General features: G+C 39.7%; 1 protein-coding gene across 1 annotated transcript in view; it reads right to left on the minus strand.

Annotated features, from left to right (window-relative positions):
- The window catches only part of ush2a (Usher syndrome 2A (autosomal recessive, mild)), a 577,949-nt gene that overhangs the window by 320,287 nt on the left and 238,341 nt on the right, over positions 1-19,321 (minus strand). Inside the window, 6 exon segments of the mRNA XM_056279331.1 lie at positions 2,689-2,836; positions 4,877-5,052; positions 9,663-9,944; positions 16,654-16,801; positions 17,025-17,148; positions 18,944-19,172. Of these exon segments, the coding sequence (XP_056135306.1) occupies positions 2,689-2,836; positions 4,877-5,052; positions 9,663-9,944; positions 16,654-16,801; positions 17,025-17,148; positions 18,944-19,172 (1,107 nt within the window).

The following is a 19,321-nucleotide window of genomic DNA, read 5'->3' on the forward strand; positions in this document are numbered from 1 at the left end:
AAATGAAACTGGGTTTCTCTCCTTTTCTGAATAAATGAAAACTAAATGAAGAGCCGTGTGACTGTAGTGTGAGCTTTCCAATTTCAAAAATTAGATATTTCATAGTTTTTTTTTATTTTCTAAAGGCTTAAATAATTGCCCCTTTGGACTATGTTTGAAGCCCACTAAGAAGATTCACCAAAGTGGTTAAGTTTCTCATTACCGAAGCCATTAGTTCAGTTCTTGTCAGTACTGTCTAAATGATGCCCAACAACATTTTAATGAGGATTGGGTTCAAAAAAAGTGAACCTTTCCTTTAATGCCCAATGCAGTAATGCATACTACTCAAATAGGTTTGGGATTAAAAAATAAAGTCTGCCAAATGGCATGTGCTATTATCATTTCTTACAGTTAAAACAAGGGACTTCTTTGGCATCAGACAATAAAAAAACCCTACAATGGGCAACAGATGTGGCTGTTAAAAATAAATTCAAAAAGTCAACTGGGTACAATATGCCATATTGTATTATACAGTATTATAGTCAAGGGAAGTCTTTGGAATCATATGAAAAAAAATGTCAGTATGTTAACAGATGCAGCTGAAAATACATTAAAAAAATCCACTGATAGCGATGCGATTTCACTTATCACAAAAAACAAGAGACTTCTTTGGAGTCGTGTGAAATGGTAATGATTGCTATATCAACAGATGCAGCCGTTAAAAACACATTCGGATGTTCAAACAAGTATTTATAGATGACAGGTTTATCTCAATTCAAGTCCTCAACACACCTGTAGTTGTTCACCTCAAGAGATAAAGAAGACAAAAAAGACAAACACAAAACACACAGCAGAGTGGAGAACACAGGTGAACAGATGGAAAAGTGTGTGTGAGGGTTCTGAGTGTGTTGTGCGCTGTATTTTGCAGAATGACTCATGTTGCTTTTCGATACTGTGATAATATGATATTTTGTAGGGAACAAACATGTAAAACTAACAAGCGGGGGGGGGGGTAATACATAGATACGTAGAGAAAAAAAAGCAAGTGAAAGAATGAGAATGAGACAGACTGTATCTGTGAGAGTGAGGGACGGTAAAAGATAATGAATAAAAAATAAAATTGGCAAGTGTACAGGATGCCTGGGTAGTGTGTGTGTGTGTGTGTGTGTGTGTGTGTGTGTGTGTGTGTGTGTGTGTGTGTGTGTGTGTGTGTGTGTGTGTGTCCGTCCATCACCCTGCACTGATCAATTAAGGTTTGTCTTGGTCCCAGTGATTTGTGTCTGAGTTATTAAACAAGGCTAATTCATCCTACTTCCATACTGGTCATAAATCTAACACAACACTTAGTGTGTTTGTGTTTGTGTGTATATGCGAGAGAGAGAGAGAGAGAGAGAGAGAGAGAGAGAGAGAGAGAGAGAGAGAGAGAGAGAGGGGGAGAGAGAGAGAGAGAGAGAGAGAGAGAGCGAGAGAGAGAGTGAGAGCGAGAGAGAGAGAGAGAGAGAGAGAGAGAGAGAGAGAGAGAGTGAGAGCGAGAGAGAGATTCATGGCCAGAAGGGAGTGTGTGCTATACCACATTTTTCTCCTTGTAATTAACAGTAAATTGTTTTTACTGCTACACTCCATGAATATCCCCTCTGGTTAACACCACCAGCACTGTCGCTGTTCAAGTACCCAGCTGATTGACTGTGTGTGTGTGTGTGTTTGTGCACACGCGTGTGTGTCAAAGAGGGTTCTGTTGTAGCTGTTATAAGGGGCACACCATACAATTTAAGTGAATCTACATGCTTATGACCTTGAGGAGTTCAATCAGTATGGCTCATGAATACTGTACATATATTACTGAAGTGCTGTCACCTCTAAAATAGAAAAACTAAATGTAATCTCAACTTTTCCATAGTTTCCAATTTAATCCTAATAGAGCTCTAGGTTCATCAGTATGACATCACAGAATGGGAGTAGACCACCCTCTTCTATGTCTGGTCTCAGGTGGACAATAGATATTGTGGACTAATACAGACAGATCTGTACTATTGCATGTGAAAACCACATAAAAAAAACTGTCCTGACAGGATTAGTGTAGCAGGTAATGTAATTCACTGTATTACAAGTAAGAGATTTTAATAAATGATCCACCTGGCATGTGCAATGCTTTATTACTTTCAAAGGTTGCTGGAGGAATATATTATTTCAATAAGCCTCTGGAATTACACAGTTTCTTTCTGGTGGACAAAGTATTTTTCAGCTAAGGATGCAGGAGTTAGTTGTAAAAACGGTTGGTTATTTGTCTGAAAGTTATTACTCCAGTGGGAATGTGTAGTCTGTAGTCATCACGAATAACATTAAATTGTATAGGGATGAAACCACTGGATTGCCCTGATGAAAGCTACATTACTTGACCACCTCCAGCGCTATTAATCCCATCTAAATGGAACTGAGACTAAGATAAAGTGTTACTAACTATTCCCATTAAAACAATGAAAAAAATTGTTTTAATGTATTTTTGTATTCCCATGCATGTTGGTGGTTATTTGTGCATGCTTGTATTGTTGTGTGTTCATATGTGTGTCTCAAGTGTATGGGTTTGTTTGTGTGTGTGTGTGTGTGTGTGTGTGTGTGTGTGTGTGTGTGTGTGTGTGTACAAATATTTTTTGAAAGTAGTAGTGAACACCTGTGCATGTACTTGAATAATTTGTTACAAGTGTGTGTTACCTGCCGGTAGAGTCCGCCCTGTGCTCGGTAGGCTGGTGATGCAGCCTGTCTTTGTGCAAAGAGTGACAGTGAAGTTATACCATCGGTAAGGTTTTAGTCCTTCGACTACATAAACAGGCTCTGATGATGGCCCTGCCCTGTGTATCACCTGAAGAAGAGAGGAAGAGGAGAAAATGGGAAAAGTATTTATCACCCGATTATTAGGATACTGCTGTCTTGAAAATGTGCAAAGTACATTTAGGGCGGCATGGCTCAGGAGGTAGAGCGGATCATCTAGTAATCGGAAGGTCACTGGTTCGATCCCCGGCTTATGTGGAGAGCATGTCAATGTCCTTGAGCAAGACACTGAACCCTTAACTGCTCGTGATGAGCAGGTTGGCACCTTGCATGGCAGCCTCCACCATTAGTGTGTGAATGTGTGTGTGAATGGGTGAATGTGAGGCATACATTGTAAAGCACTTTGAGTGGTCGGTAGACTAGAAAAGCATTATAAAAATGCAGTCCATTTATCCTTTTGTATCACTTCCTCAACCCCACTTTTTCTGATATCACCAAGTGGTTGGTATGACAATTTATTTTCATAATAATAATGATGGTGTGTTCGGCTTGTGTTCAGACTACCTTATAAAATGAGATAAAAATTACAAAAACAAATGCAACAATCGTGCATGCATGTTGCATGTACCACTTTGTGTTTTTTTTTTAGTTGGACCAGGGTAAAAAGAGAGCACTGACTGCCAAAATTTTGACAACGGAAGTAGAGGAGCCAGTCAAAAAGTCTAAATGCCCATTGCATAAAAGCCTGTCTCCTCTTTTATGATTGGTTGGGTCATGAAAATCCATCCGATGCCTTTTCCAAAGTGACTGCTTTCCTAAGGCTCCACCCCACACACCAGTGTTTTTCAAAAGTATGTGATGGGAGGAAACAAGCTGAAATTGTGTATTACATTTCCCTTTAAGACATGCCTTGACCAACCTAAGGAGGAACTGCGGTAAGGGAACAGGAGAAAAAAGAAAGTATGATATGAGCTTTGTACCCTTTTACCACTGGCACATGCTAATATGATTTACAATCACACTCACCCACCCACCCACCCACCCACCCACACACACACACACACACACACACAAAAGGGACAACATGAGGTCATGTTGTCTAAATGTCTACCTTAGGGAGTGCTGACTAGCCATCCTCATTTAAAACAGCATTATAATCTAGGCGATATATAGCCCGAGACCAGGCACAACAGAGACACATGCAGACACTCACACTCATCAGTCTAATTAACTCATTAAAGGGGTGATAACAGAATCTCATTTGGGCAGATTTTTGTGTGTGTGTAAGTGTGAATTTCATTAAAACCAAGTATTGCATTTGTATATGTGTGTGAATGTGTGTGTGTGTGTGTGTGTGTGTGTGTGTGTGTGTGTGTGTGTGTGTGTGTGTGTGTGTTTCAGTACAACACACAGTAGGTATTGTACTCATTAGATAGATATGTAATTTCAAAACCCAAAGGGAGGGTAGGGTGATAGGGACATACTGTTGTTAAAACTCTGACTTGCAAAAGAATTTGACATTATTTATACATGTGTGCGTGTGTGTGGGGGGGGTATAAACTGCCTGTTTCAGATTCTAACTACATCCTGATGAGAAACAATAAATTCTTAAAATATTTTCATACTGATTACTAAATCCAAATAAAGTATTTGAAATCATGTGTGCATATGCATGTGTGTACCAGTACATAATCCCTCCAAACATAATTGTATTTGCTTGTGATGAAAGATATATCGGACAGCATCGTTTCAACTGCTCTCCATGCGGATTTGCATGTAAACATGAACAAATACATCTACATACAACTGCATAGACCTATTTATTGAAGGATTACATGCATTTCTTCTGACAAAAAACTATCATTATCTTATGGTGTAATTTTACCCCATTCCCCTGTACAATACTTTAGTTTTAATTTCTTAAAAAGGTCTTTAAAATTTGAACCATATTTCTCCAAAGTCAAGAACACAGAAGAATGAGCGACATATAAAAATAAAGGTGTGTGCGTGTGTGTGTGTGCTTGTGCTGGTGAAGACGAGAAGTCAAATATCCTCAGCATTTCCCAAGATGGTCATGTTGTCTCATTTTGTGTGTGAGTGTGTGTTGTGAGTGTATGTGTTTGTCTCTAACCTGACTAATAACTGGGGGAGCATAGGGACTGTTGGTTTGTTCGGTGAGAAGGTTAACTCTGTATTCTGTAACCTTTCCCCTCGCAATGACCCCGTGGCCTTCAATCGAATTCCAGGTGACCTTCAGACTGGAGGATGACATCACAGACACCTCTGGAGGAGCCATCCACTCTGGAGCTGGGGAAACGTACATAAACACACACACAATTTTTGACTATTCCCTTCTTGCCTAAACCAAAAGTTTAGGCTAAACGTTTGTCAATGTAAATGCACATACAGCTAATTGTAAGGACTAAACTTAGGACTGTGTGACTGTCTGATTTAACCCTGAATATCGCCTATGTTTCATCATGTGGGGATTGCACAATTAATGCTCTGTACAGCAACACTTGGTAATCTCTTTGATAAGCCTCTCTCATGAGAGTGGGAGAGAAGTGAGAAGAAGAAAAAAAAAGGGAAGAAAAGAGGTAAAGTGGAAGAGAAAAACAGAATAAGAAAAAGAGAGACACACTTATCTGAAATGTTAAAATACGGCCTGGCCAGAGTGAGATGTAGAAAGTAGAAATACATAAAAATAAACCATTGCTTTTTTTAACATCTAATACCAATAGAGCAACATAGTATCTCTGCTCCTACTGGAATTTGTCAATATAGACAAAAAGATCCACTTTGAGCCACTATATCAGCACACACACACACACACACACACACACACACACACACACACACACACACACACAGACATATATATATATATATATATATATATATATATATATATACAGTGGTGTGAAAAAGTGTTTGCCCCCTTCCTGATTTCTTATTTTTTTTGCATTTTTGTCACAGTTAAATGTTTCAGATCATCAAACAAATTTAAATATTAGACAAAGATAACACAAGTAAACACAAAATGCAGTTTTTAAATGAAGGTTTTTATTATTAAGGGAAAAGAAAAATCCAAACCTACATGGCCCTGTGTGAAAAAGTGATTGCCCCCCCCCTGTTAAAATATAAATTAAGTGTGGTTTATCACATCTTTGGAAAGCTGAGTTCAATTTCTCTAGCCATACCCAGGCCTGATTACTGCCACACCTCTTCTCAATCAAGAAATCACTTAAATAGGACCTGCCTGACAAAGTGAAGTAGACCAAAAGATCCTCAAAAGCTAGATATCATGCTGCGATCCAAAGAAATTCAGGAACAAATGAGAAACAAATTAATTGAAATCTAAAGTCTGGAAAAGGTTATAAAGCCATTTCTAAAGCTTTGAGACTCCAGCGAACCACAGTGAGAGCCATTATCCACAAATGGCGAAAACATGGAACAGTGGTGAACCTTCCCAGGAGTGGCCGGCCGACCAAAATTACCCCAGGAGCGCAGCGACGACTCATCCAAGAAGTCACAAAACACCCCACAACAACATCCAAAGAACTGCAGGCCTCACTTGCCTTAGTTAAGGTCAGTGTTCATGACTCCACCATAAGAAAGAGACTGGGCAAAAATGGCCTGCATGGCAGAGTTCCAAGATGAAAACCACTGCTGAGCAAAAAGAACATAAAGGCTCATCTCAGTTTTGCCAGAAAACATCTTGATGATCCCCAAGACTTTTGGGAAAATACTCTGTGGACTGATGAGACAAAAGTTGAACTTTTTGGAAGGTGTGTGTCCCATTACATCTGGCGTAAAAGTAACACAACATTTCAGAAAAGCAACATCATACCAACAGTAAAATATGGTGGTGGTAGTGTGATGGTCTGGGGCTGTTTGCTGCTTCAGGACCTGGAAGACTTGCTGTGGTAAATGGAACCATGAATTCTGCTGTCTACCAAAAAATGCTGAAGGAGAATGTCCGGGCCATCTGTTCGTGACCTCAAGCTGAAGCGCACTTGGGTTCTGCAGCAGGACAATGATCCAAAACACACCAGCAAGTCCACCTCTGAATGGCTTAAGAAGAACAAAATGAAGACTTTGGAGTGGCCTAGTCAAAGTCCTGACCTGAATCCGATTGAGATGCAGTGGCATGACCTTAAAAAGGCGGTTCATGCTCGAAAACCCTCGAATGTGGCTGAATTACAACAATTCTGCAAAGATGAGTGGGCCAAAATACCTCCGCAGCGCTGTAAAAGACTCATTGCCAGTTATCACAAACGCTTGACTGCAGTTGTTGCTGCTAAGGGTGGCCCAACCAGTTATTAGGTTTAGAGGGCAATCACTTTTTCACACAGGGCCGTGCAGCTTTGGATTTTTTTCCACCCTTAATAATAAAAACCTTCATTTAAAAACTGCATTTTGTGTTTACTTGTGTTATGTTTGTCTAATATTTAAATTTGTTTGATGATCTGAAACATTTAAGTGTGACAAACATGCAAACAAATAAGAAATCAGGAAGGGGGGCAAACACTTTTTCACACCACTGTATATACGTATATGATTGCTTATGGCATGAAACAGGCTTGTACTGTCTCGAAGAATTTACTTGACTCACTGGATTTTATATATATATATATATATATATATATATATATATATATATATATATATCAACACGGATACAGGACATTTCCTGTATCCGTGTTGATATTCTGCTCCTCATTAGTCGAGCACTCAACACTACTGATGGTTTTGGAAAAAAACGCGCTATATATATATACATACATACATACACACACACACACACACACATATATATATATATATATATATATATATATATATATATATATATATATATATATATATATATATATATATATATATATCATCAGCTGTGACAGCTGCTGATGATTGCATATAGTATGAAATGGGCTTGTACTGGCTATTGAAGAATTACTTGAATCACTGGATTATTTTGCTCCTTGTTTGTTCAGCACTTTTCCTACCGTTGCGGGTTTCATTTAATGAAGTGTTTTATATATATATATATATATATATATATATATATATATATATATATATATATATATATATATAAATTGATATTATGCTCCTCGTTAGTTGAGCACTTTTATCAACACCATGGTTTAAAAAAAAAACAAACAAAAAAAACACTACATACGTACATGCAATGCCTTTGCGCCATGGGAAAAAAGGCTGGATAAATACCAAAGCTAACCTAACATAACATCAACCTCACCTCAATCTAACCTTAACCTAACATTCACCTTAGCCTAACCTTAACTGATAGCTAACCTTAACTTAAATGATGGCTAACCCACAACCTAATCCCACCAATCTTTTTCCCCGAGTCGCAAAGGCACGACAGCACAACAACATGATTGGTCAGGTGCAGTGATGGTCCTGGATATCAGATACACCATATATTTGTGTACACACACACACACACACACACACACACACACACACACACACACACACACACACACATTATCCATGCCGCTTATCCCAATTGGGGTTGCGGGATGCTGGAGACTATCCCAGCAGTCACTGGGCGGCAGTCGGGGAGACACCCTGGACAGGCCGCCAGGCCATCACAGGGCCAACACATTCACACCAAGGGACAATTTAGTATATATATACTTATGTCTGACTTAACCCCAATTTAGATACATCACACACTCATGATAAAAGAAATCTATGAATATATTTAACAGAATTTCAGTCTTTACATCTGAATACCTAAACCTTTGAGGTTCCTTCTCAAAACAAAAAACACTCAATGACTCAATGAAATATAATAGTTGGTGAATCTTAATTTTGAATTGACACCGCAGATCCAAACAAGTTCCTAACACAGAACTCAGAAAAGTAGGTACATGAGGAATAAGACATCAACTTAAACATTAAAGGCACACATTCAAAGACAGACTTAATGGGTATTATGTGTAGCAAATTGATTTTAGCATTCAATAATTCCATGGTGAGAAACGCTGTTATATGACAGATCAGAGGGAAGGATTCTTTTATTCTTCTGTGATGGAATCTAGCCATGAAATATGCTGTGAAATGTGATTCATGGCAAGACATCACCAGAGTCATAGCATTCTTACTTTCTATTACACGTGTACACACACACACACACACACACACACACACACACACACACACACACACACACACACACACACACACACACACACACACACACAGAGTTTAATATGGTGTTATATGCTTATTATCCAAACCCATAGTTTAGAGTGATGCTTTAGACTGATGTTAGAGGCAATCACTTAGTCCTAATGAGCCATATCATCTCTTTGGAATTTAAATATCTTAATGAGTAACTCCTCCCCCATACAGACTTCCGTATTTCCTCTCCTCGTCTTACTTTTTCCATTCCTTTTCCTCATGCCTACAGGCTTTGACTTTATGTAGTTACTATGTAACATTTATTTGTCATGCCTCTATCACTGGGCTCAAATCAAAAGCTACATTTACTGTTGTAATGCGAGAACCATAACCTTGTGTTTTGGGTACTAGTTTTTTTTTTACTTCCCTGCTTCTTCGCCATCATTCTGTATGTCTCGCTGTCTGTGTCTGTGTTTTCATTTATCCATCCATTTGTCCACCCCCCACCCCCCGAACTGCTGTACTTGTGTGTGGACTGGTTAGTACATTGTAGAAATTGATTCACTGCAGGAGCCTGACCCCCTGCTTATTCAAGGCTAATGCACCCTCATGCATTATATAAACTGATACAAAGCAAAACTGAGTTATCTATTTGATACATCCTGATTTAATTGGATATCAATAGTTGTATGTAAGCATCAAGTTTATCTGTGAACTTAGCTTATCTGTATGTGTGCGCATGCGTGTGTGCATTGACGAACCTCCCTCCATAGTGCGCGCGGTAGTCCATTCTGATGTCACATTGCCTGCCTTGTTGATGCTCACAACTTTCATCTGATAGGTTGAAAATGACTGCAGACCCGTTATCACTGCACTGCTCTCTGGGGGTGGAACGATGCTCCCATTGGTGCCATTTAAGTCTGGAGTGACACTGGGATCTAACCAACCAGAGCTCATGAAGACTCTCCTTCCTTTGGAAGTATTTGTAAAGTTGTGTGATTCCATTGGTCCCCGCAGGAACACTTCATATTGGGTGATGACTCCTGTGCAATGAGTAAACAGCTTGATTAAAATTAAATATACAAATATGTATATCTCTTTATTTATTTGTTTGTTTATTAATACATATCATGTTGGCATGCCAGCTGGCAATGTAACAAACTATAAACATAAAGATGTGCTTTTTTAAACTCCCAAGAGAAATATCCATTAAAGCTCAGAGAAAAAAAATGGTAAATGGTAGCTAAATTCTCTATTTATGAACTGGTCTCCTGTGGACAACTCATATTTTTAATAGAAGTATTAAAGCACTTTTTATGTCAAAGTCTGTTCACCCCAAATACAAAGAAAAATCTGTTGCATTTTTCCACTTACCCCTAGTGCAGTCTATACATCCAGTTAGTTTTGGTGCGATTTGGCAAAGTTTGGAATTGTCTGAGGTAGAGTTGTCTACATCACCCCAATACAACAAAAAATACATTTGAAAAATTCAACAGCAGTGTCTGTTTCCAGAAACAAAGACATAGTTACTCAATATAATCCACAGACCATATTGTGAAAAGTTTCGCTGAGAACTATTTTCTGCCAAAGAACACCTGCCAATTGTAGATATCTGCCCAGAAGTAGGTGTGCAAGGCCTCGCTGTACCAAGACACGCACCCCCAACTAGGAAAAGGATGTAAACAAAGAGTGTTCTCCAGGGCTGTGTTAGTGGTGCTTGGTGCCCTTAGGATACTGGTTAGCTATATACAAAATTCCACAAATAAAAAATATCGGACTTTGAGGAAGAAAGTGAAAGTTATTTTGCACAACTCTACTCATTTGAACCAGAGCACACAGACAAAGAATAACAGCATATGGATGCAGAGATGGTGAGAGCCTAGACAGCTACTGCTGCTGACCTGAGCTGCCAGTAACCGCAAAACCTGCACCCATACCCAGAACCAGGGCTGCACGATATATAATGTAAGCATCGTCACCGCGATGGGCATATGCGTAATAGTCACATCACAGGACGTGCGATGTGAAGTAAGGCAAATGAACTCAAACTACCCTAAGCTACAACTTTTGCTGCTTGATACAAAAGGAAAACTCGAACAGTTCTAATTTTTTAATCTACATGAGAAGTCAGTCCGGTATAACATAATTTACTCTGATTTAAGGGTTCTTGGATACACAAGAGTTTGTTGCTAGTGAGTGACATGCAGGCTCTGCATGCACAGCGAACCACCAATCACAATCATTTTTGATCAGTTTATCAAACAACCAACGCAGGCCTTGCTAGTCAACCACAACCTGAAAATAAGTGAGGAACAGGAGAAAAACACCAAAAAAGATTTGGTTGCAAAAGGAAAAGCAGCAGCAGTTGTATGGGTTTTTAAAATTTCAAATTATTTTAAAGACGAAGTGGGTTTTTTTTTCTTCTCTCTTTCATTGTTGTTTTTAGTTTGCTGAAGTGCAGACTACATATTGTGAATTTTGTAACGTGTGTATTTTGGAGCGTTTATTTCCAATCCGTATCAGGATGCGCGTTTGTCCGCTGTTGATCCTTTTCTGCCTGCTGTGCGCTTGACACGCACAGAAGTTTTTAACTCTCACAGTAGGATGGCCACATATTTATGAATGATGATTTATTTTGACCATGTAAATAAGCAGGCTATAACACACAGAATCATCATCATCATCAGTTCCGTAACCTATGGAGGTCATAGGAGCACAGCTGATGCCTCAACAAGTCTCTTCCAGCGTTCCCTATCTATCGCAGCTCTCCCCGCCTCCACTATGCTAATCTGTAGCCATTCTCCGATGTTGTTTACCCAGGTTTTTCACGGTCTCCCTCTCTTCCTAGTCCCTTCTACCAGGCCTTGCCGAATATCCTTTACAAGTGTCTTTTCCGTTCAGCAAACATGCCCAAACCAGTTTAATTTCCTTTTTTTTAACCATTGTTAGTAAACTATCATGGTGACCAATAGCTTCCTTAACTCTTGTTCAGCAATCGGTGTTGGTGACGTGTGCTGTGTATGGGATTTGCAGCATTCTTCTATATGCTCTAAGTTCAATGTTGTATCTATTCATATAGATAAGCCATTGGTAATAATCTGAAATGATCAACAAATCCAAACATCAAACTCAGCGAACAAATATCCATATGCATCAGATTATTTGTTACATGTTAGAAAAGGAGTAGGAGGAAGTATGCACTTAGTATTTTTTCCTACCCCTTCTCACCTACTCTTAAATTAATTCAGCTACTATACATTTCAAACTCAATTCCCACTGTAATGTATAGTTCAAATGCAATACAAGTTGTGCTGCACAATACAAATTCAACTACTGTGAACAATAACAGAAAAAAGAAAAAAAAGAACATATCAAAACACATGAAAGAAACAAAGAAGAAAAACACATCCTACCGTCATGTATCAAGAATAAACAGATCTCAATGCTACATACAATCCAAATATCCACTCAGTCTCACAGAAAGATAAAAAAGTAATAACAAATGTTTAGAGATAAATAAAACTTAGAAAGTTAACACAACTCTTCCTCATCCCTACATCTCTTGATAATCAGTCCTTGGTACTTCTTCTTGAACTACGTAATGTTTGTACTTTGTTTGAGTTCCATTTTACCCAACAGACTGAAATGCTCTTTGAAGTTGTACAAACACCTAATTTCTTGAAGTTTAATTTCCCTCTCAAATTATATTCCCCTTCTCTATCTGAGAATATTTTTGGTATATTACTTGGTAGTTGACTGTTTCTTGCTTTGAACATTATTTGTGCTGTGTTAAATTCTACTAAATCCCTGAAATTCAAGGCACTTGACTTTAAATATAGCTTGTTGGGGTGTCCGGGTAGCATAGCAGTGTATTCCGTTGCCTTCCAATGGAAGGGGATCACCTGTTTGAAGCCCCATGTTACCTCTTGCTTGATCGGGCATCCCTACAGACACAATTGGCCGTGTCTGCGGGTGGAAAGCCGGATGTGGGTATGTGTCCTGGTCGCTGCACTAGCACCTCCTCTGGTTGATCAGGGCACCCGTTCGGAGGGGAGGGGGAACTGGGGAGAATAACATGATCCTCCCATGTGCTACGTCACCCTGGTGAAATGCCTCACTGTCAGGTGAAAAGAAGCGGCTGGTAACTCCGCATGTATCGGAAGAGGCATGTGGTAGTCTGCAGCCCTCCCCGGATTGGCAGAGGGGATGGAGCAGTGACCGGGACGGCTCGGAAGAGTGGTGTAATTGGCCAAGTACAATAGGCGAGAAAAGGAGGGGGGGGGGGGGGTCAAAAAAAAAAAGAACGAACCGTTTTGGACCTAAAACCGACCGCTAGGGTACACCACAAGTAATATCCATACATGATGATTTACGTTCACCTATCTTTACAAACTGCTGCCTGTTACTTAAATATAGCTTCTTAGCCAATTCTGAACCACCCCTCTGATACCATACCTTTTCAATTTGTCTATTAATCTATAGTGTTCAATAATCTCAAAAGCTTTTTTGTAGATCTATAAATATTCCCACCACAAACTTTTTTTGGTATTTGCAATTAGTTGTTTCTTCAGTTAATTCAATGAACACCAGAGATGTCAATCCGTTTGGTCAAAACCCGTCAGTCAACAGATTGTGCTTCTCAATGAATTTGTCTAGTCTAACAGCAAATAGTTTTTCCAATATTTTGGAGAATTGTGAAAATAATGAAATCGGTCTGTATTTACATACTACTCTTCAAAAAAAAATCTATAAAATTCACCTTTTTTTTTTTTTTTTCTATGCAGATGCACGCCCCTAAAAATCACCCTAATCCTTCTGTAATGATTCTTTCCAAAGAGAGCTATTCAAGTCATCTGGTGAAAATTCCTGTATTTTTTCATATCGCAATTTATATCGTAGGAAAAAAAAATTGCAATGTGAGGGTTTTTTTTCCCTAATATCGTGCAGCCCTACCCAGAACAATGGGAGATGGTGATTTTCTTGCAAAAAATACCAAGAAATGCCATAGGAACCTGGGTGGATATAGACATTTGGTGGATGTTCTTAAGCAGAAAATAGTTCTCAGTAAAAACATTTCACCGGGCCTGTGATAGCCTGGTAGCCTGTCCGTTCAGTGACTGCTGGGATAGGCTCCAGCATCCCTGCGACCCTGAGAGCAAGATAAGTGGTTCGGATAGTGGATGGCTGGATAGAAAAACATTTCACAACTAGGTCTGCAGATTATCACGAGTTGAGTAACCATATCATTGTTTCTGGATAGTAATATCAGCATTGAGTTTTTCAAATTCAAATTTTTTTTTGGCACTTTTAGCTTCAAGAAAAAATTTTCATTCAACTCCACTGTACAGGAGTAGAAGGAAACAGCTGTATCATGGACAACTCCAAAGATCGCAAACTTGTACCAAAACTATCTCGATCGGTATACTGCACTAAGGCTAAGTGGAAAAATAGTTTATTTTGTATTTTGGGTGAACTGACCCTTTAAGAACAAGAGCCCAGCTTAAACCTCATCTTTGTTTTAATGTTGTTGTTCAGTATTGCTTTGAGGAAGATTACAAGGCACAGATGATCAGCAAGCCCTGGCTATCCCTGTTTGAACCGGTTGTGGAAAACAAGCCGATAATGATTAAATTCTGGCTAGTCCTCTTTAGACCTCTGGTGGAAACCAAGCTATGGTCCACATTTCACACACTTCATTCCACTTGATAACAGGAAAGTGACAGAGCTGGGTCGAAATAAGGAAAAAGCAGAGCCAAAACACAAAAGCAGACTTATAGACCCACTACGGACTATGGATGTCCAACTGTTGCTACAAGTAATAAAATAACATGGATGGGCTTAAAAAGGAACCTTTGTTGACCCCCCCCCCCACCACCACCACACACACACTATGCACAGACACACACTCTATCTTTTTCCTTTTTCATACTCGCCATCTGGCCATAGCCCAGGTGGTCTTCTGTTTCATAAGACTCACACTGGCCTATCCTTGCACAGCTTGAACAAGAAACTTGCTCAAGGCAAGTTTGACAAACTGGTTCACATGTCTTTACATTGAAACACAATCATGTAATAAAACTGAAACAATCTCACATGACAAAGTTTTGCAATACAGCTGCATGTGAAAATAAAAGGTTTGACCAAAGACACGCAAAAGCTGCTACTGTTCCAATAAAAATGTACTAACAGACAGGAGCAAAAATACCTCAACATTTACACTGATAAAAGTACCACTTATAATATAAAGACCAGTAAACAAACTCTTGGTCAATCACCTCAAATAGCTGTACATAAATGCAGTGCATTTCTGACAGTAATATTGTTAAGATATTGCGCTTGAATCCAATACAGATTAGGTTAAATGAAGTCTGGTTATAGACAGAGCAGATGAGCATTGGTCAAGAGAGTGATCACATTCATGTGTCTGACAGCAAGTATCAGGTATTCAACTAATGAGACCAAATGAAGTCACTTAACAAACCTTTCCACATAAAGTAATGATGAAACTGAGAGAAAAGAAAAAAGACAAAGAAGAGCCCATTTTATAAGGACTAGAATGATACTGAGAGTGAACCATAGATAAACAGTCAATGGGATACAGAGAATAACCCAGGTTATGCTTGGCAGACACTCGGAGTTTACCCCAATTTTAACCCCGATTTGGCCGTCACTGACTCAGTTTAGCGTTGGGCTGAATTTGCGCCTCATCAGCTGTCATTTGACGTGCAGTCTGGGGGGGTTGCGATACCCGATTAATTTCCCCAACGATCAACAATTTGGCTGTCAGATGATGGGATGGATTTCTGGAATGTCAGAAATTATGGTCAACTGTCTTGCAGTTTGAGCCATGGTTTGAGCAGTATCAGGGATCCAGTTTCCCACATAACAACATGGCGCAGATGAGAGAGCGCGTACAATGGAATGAATGTATGGAGATCAGATGGATTGAGCTCTAGCAACAGTAGCCAATTATATTAGCTTAAATAGGGTTTTTGGCATGGTGGTAAAAACCGATCTTAACTAACCTGCACCTGTCTCTTAAGCTTCTTCACAAGCGTGTCTTAGAATGTAAAATAACATTTTAAAATAAAATTGTAAGCATTTTGGAGGATACAGCCAAATTGATTGAATAATTGATAATATCGATTTGAATTGTCAATGGACAAAACTGGAGTTTTCTGTGTAAACGTTCAATGTGCGCACCCATGCTGTGGTGGGTCGATTGAACAGTACAGTGTGAGCTTAGAAATGGACTGTTTAAATGTGTAGTGTGAGTTAACGCGATGTCAAGTCAAGTCAATTTTATTTTTATAGCACAATATCACAAATTACAAATGTGCCTCAAGGGGCTTTACAGCAACACAACATCCTGTCCTTAGACCCTCACATCGGATAAGGAACAACTCCCTAAAAAAAAGCTTTAATAGGGAGAAAAAATAGGAAGAAAACTTCAGGGAGTGCAACAGAGAGAGGGAGCTCTCTCCCAAGGCGGACAACATGCAATGGACGTTGTGTGTACACAATTTACAGAATACAGCATTGAAAAAGGATAACAGTAACAATCTACAAGATTACTTAAATCGTGCAGTGTCTACATGGCTTTAGAGGGCATATGACAGTAGGAAACTGGGCTTTTGAGTCAATAGAAACACAGGGAGGAATGACTGTGTGTGTGTGTGTGTGTGTGTGTGTGTGTGTGTGTGTGTGTGTGTGTGCGTGTGTGCGTGTGTGCGTGTGTGTGGAGGTGCCTACCATTAGGATATTTGGGGGGTCCCCATGCAGCATGAAAGGTATGTGGTCCTGTGGCATTGATCCTGGGTGGGTGTTGGTCCCGTGGGGATGCTGAGCCTGTGAGGACGGACAAGGGAGGAGTGGAGGTGCATCCTCCAGCCGAACATGCCTGTAGGGAATGTCCAGTATTGTTATGATTTTGGCATTCTTGTTTTATTGTCCTGGGGCTGATCATTTATGTGTCCAGGTGAATACGTGCTATTTTTGAATTACAGGTTATGATTTCTAAACCAGTTTTCTACTAAAAAATAAGTCTGGTATGGGCACATATCTACAAATTTTGGCTGAATTTGCAGTGAAAAGTGAAAAAGGCATATGTTATTAATGCCTACCTCCAATGTAAACGTGTATTGTGTGAAAGGCTTTAGACCGCTTGCTACTGCCTGTGTGGACAATCCGCTGTAATGGACAACAGGTTCTGGACCACTGAACGACTCTACGGAGGATAACAAAAACCTATGGCGGGGGGGGGGATTGTGGTTATTAGTAGAATTAGGAGTAGCCCACGTGGTCAACAAGGCACACCTGTACCTCACTGAAGTCTCTACCTATTTACAGACTGTTTGATCAGAGGCAGAAACTTATGAAAACCATGACACTCTTGACTGTTTGTGTAAACCCAGGAGAATCATTTTGAAAACCATTTACTTACTGATCAAAAAAAGTTGAATCAGTTCATCTGGACACAACGTTTATTGACAGAAACATTTCATCACTCATCTAAGTGACCTCTTCAGTCTAAACTGACTGCAGGTATCCCCACCCTTATAAACAATACAGTTGCATAATGACCAAAACCAATGATCAGTTTCATATGCAAACATGTGTGACCATTAACTAGAGTTTCAATGGCCATGTGTACTATTCACAGAGGATTTGGGAACGTTTCCAATCACAGCATTGTAAGATGGTGAAAGATGTACTCTTAGGCCACCCCCTTCGGTTCAGGGAAGGCCGTTCCCTCTTCACCTAGATGTCCTTTTTGACTCCCCATTCAAACCAGCATTCCTCCCTATCAAGGATGTGCACATCCTCATTCTTGAAAGAGTGGCCACTGGCCTGTAGATGAGTGTAGACTGCAGAGTCCTGGCCTAACACATTAGTTCTTCAGTGCTCTGCCATTCTCTTGGCCAGCATCTGTTTGGTTTCCCCCATGTACAAGTCGCAGCAATCCTCCTGGGGGCAGCTTAGAGTACATCTGTCACCATCTTACAATGCTGCGGTTGCAAACATTCCCAAATCCTCTGTGAATAGTACACACAGCCATTGAAACTCTAGTTAATGGTCACACCTATTTGCATATGAAACTGATCGTTGGTTTCAGTCATTATCCAACTGTACTGTTTATAAGTTTGGGGGATACCTGCAGTCAGTTGAGACTGATGAAGTCGCTTGGATGAGTGATGAAACGTTTCTTGCACTAAACGTTGTGTCCAGATGAACTGATTAAACTTTCTTTGATTTTCTTACCTGGATTATTCAGCATGCATAAAGACATTTACTTATTGAATATGTACTATTAGACTGTCACTACTCTGAAAAGAAGTAGGCCTGTTTATCGTTTGTATTTTATTCAACAAATCAGTGTTAAACAGTGCTTCAATAAATGTCTCTTTTCCACAGAGCGCATGACCTACATCACATTATGCTTTGCTATGTGCAGCAAGACATGAATCACTGCAAAAAAAAAAATACACATTCAGGTCACAGCTCCACAAAATCCTCTTTTTTCCTCCTTTTTCTCTCTCAATCCCTCTTTTTTCCTCCAGTTTCTCTCTGTTCTCTCTCTACTGTTCTACTAGACCGGTATAAATCTAAATGTATATCTAATGTTGCTTAGTGTTGGTCAACCTCCCTGATTAAATCGTGCAGTTTTCTCAATATTTTCAGCCTGCTCTCTCTACTTCCACACTGGCTTACCTCCCTCTCTTTTGTTTAGGGATCATCATGACCCATATGAGACTTCATCCATACTTTTCACTCTAGCGTCATACTTTTGTACTTCTCCTTGAATACTTTGGAGACATCTTTAATTTGCTCGCTTTATGACTCTTCCATCTCCCTTCCCATCTCTCACTTTTTGTATTGCCTGTCCTCCAACCACACTTTTTGACATTTCTCTCCTGTTGTCCTTCTCCCCTAATAGCATATTTTGAAGTCATCTCCATGAGTCAAACTCCCCGAGTTCTATTTTTTTATGTCCATTTCACCATTCTTCCCTTTCTCTCACTCTCTCCTAATCACCCAGTACCTCTCAACTGGCCCAGTATCGTTGCGTGGTGTAGTCCAGTTGAAACTTGCGCTGGTTGGACCTGGCCGCCCAATAAGGTTCAAATGGAGCTGGTCTTTGGCTGGTACTGCCGCTAAAGTCTGGTAAGTGGCTGTTGCGCTGTCCGTCCAGCCGGCCACATTACCAGTTCTAAGCCAGTAAGAGTAATTGGCAAAGGGAAACAAACCAGTGTCTTCAAATGATTCAGGGTCTGAGGACAGAGAGAGTGGGAATAGAGCAGGGACGGAGGAGAGATGCAGACCCAGGAAGGAGAGAAAAAGAGGAAAAGAAGAGAAGAAATGAGGGAGGATGAGATCAGGGCAATGAAATAAAATGTTTTCTGTAATTATTTCATTGCAT

Source organism: Lampris incognitus, chromosome 4 (assembly GCF_029633865.1).
Source record: "Lampris incognitus isolate fLamInc1 chromosome 4, fLamInc1.hap2, whole genome shotgun sequence".
Taxonomy (NCBI): domain Eukaryota; kingdom Metazoa; phylum Chordata; class Actinopteri; order Lampriformes; family Lampridae; genus Lampris; species Lampris incognitus.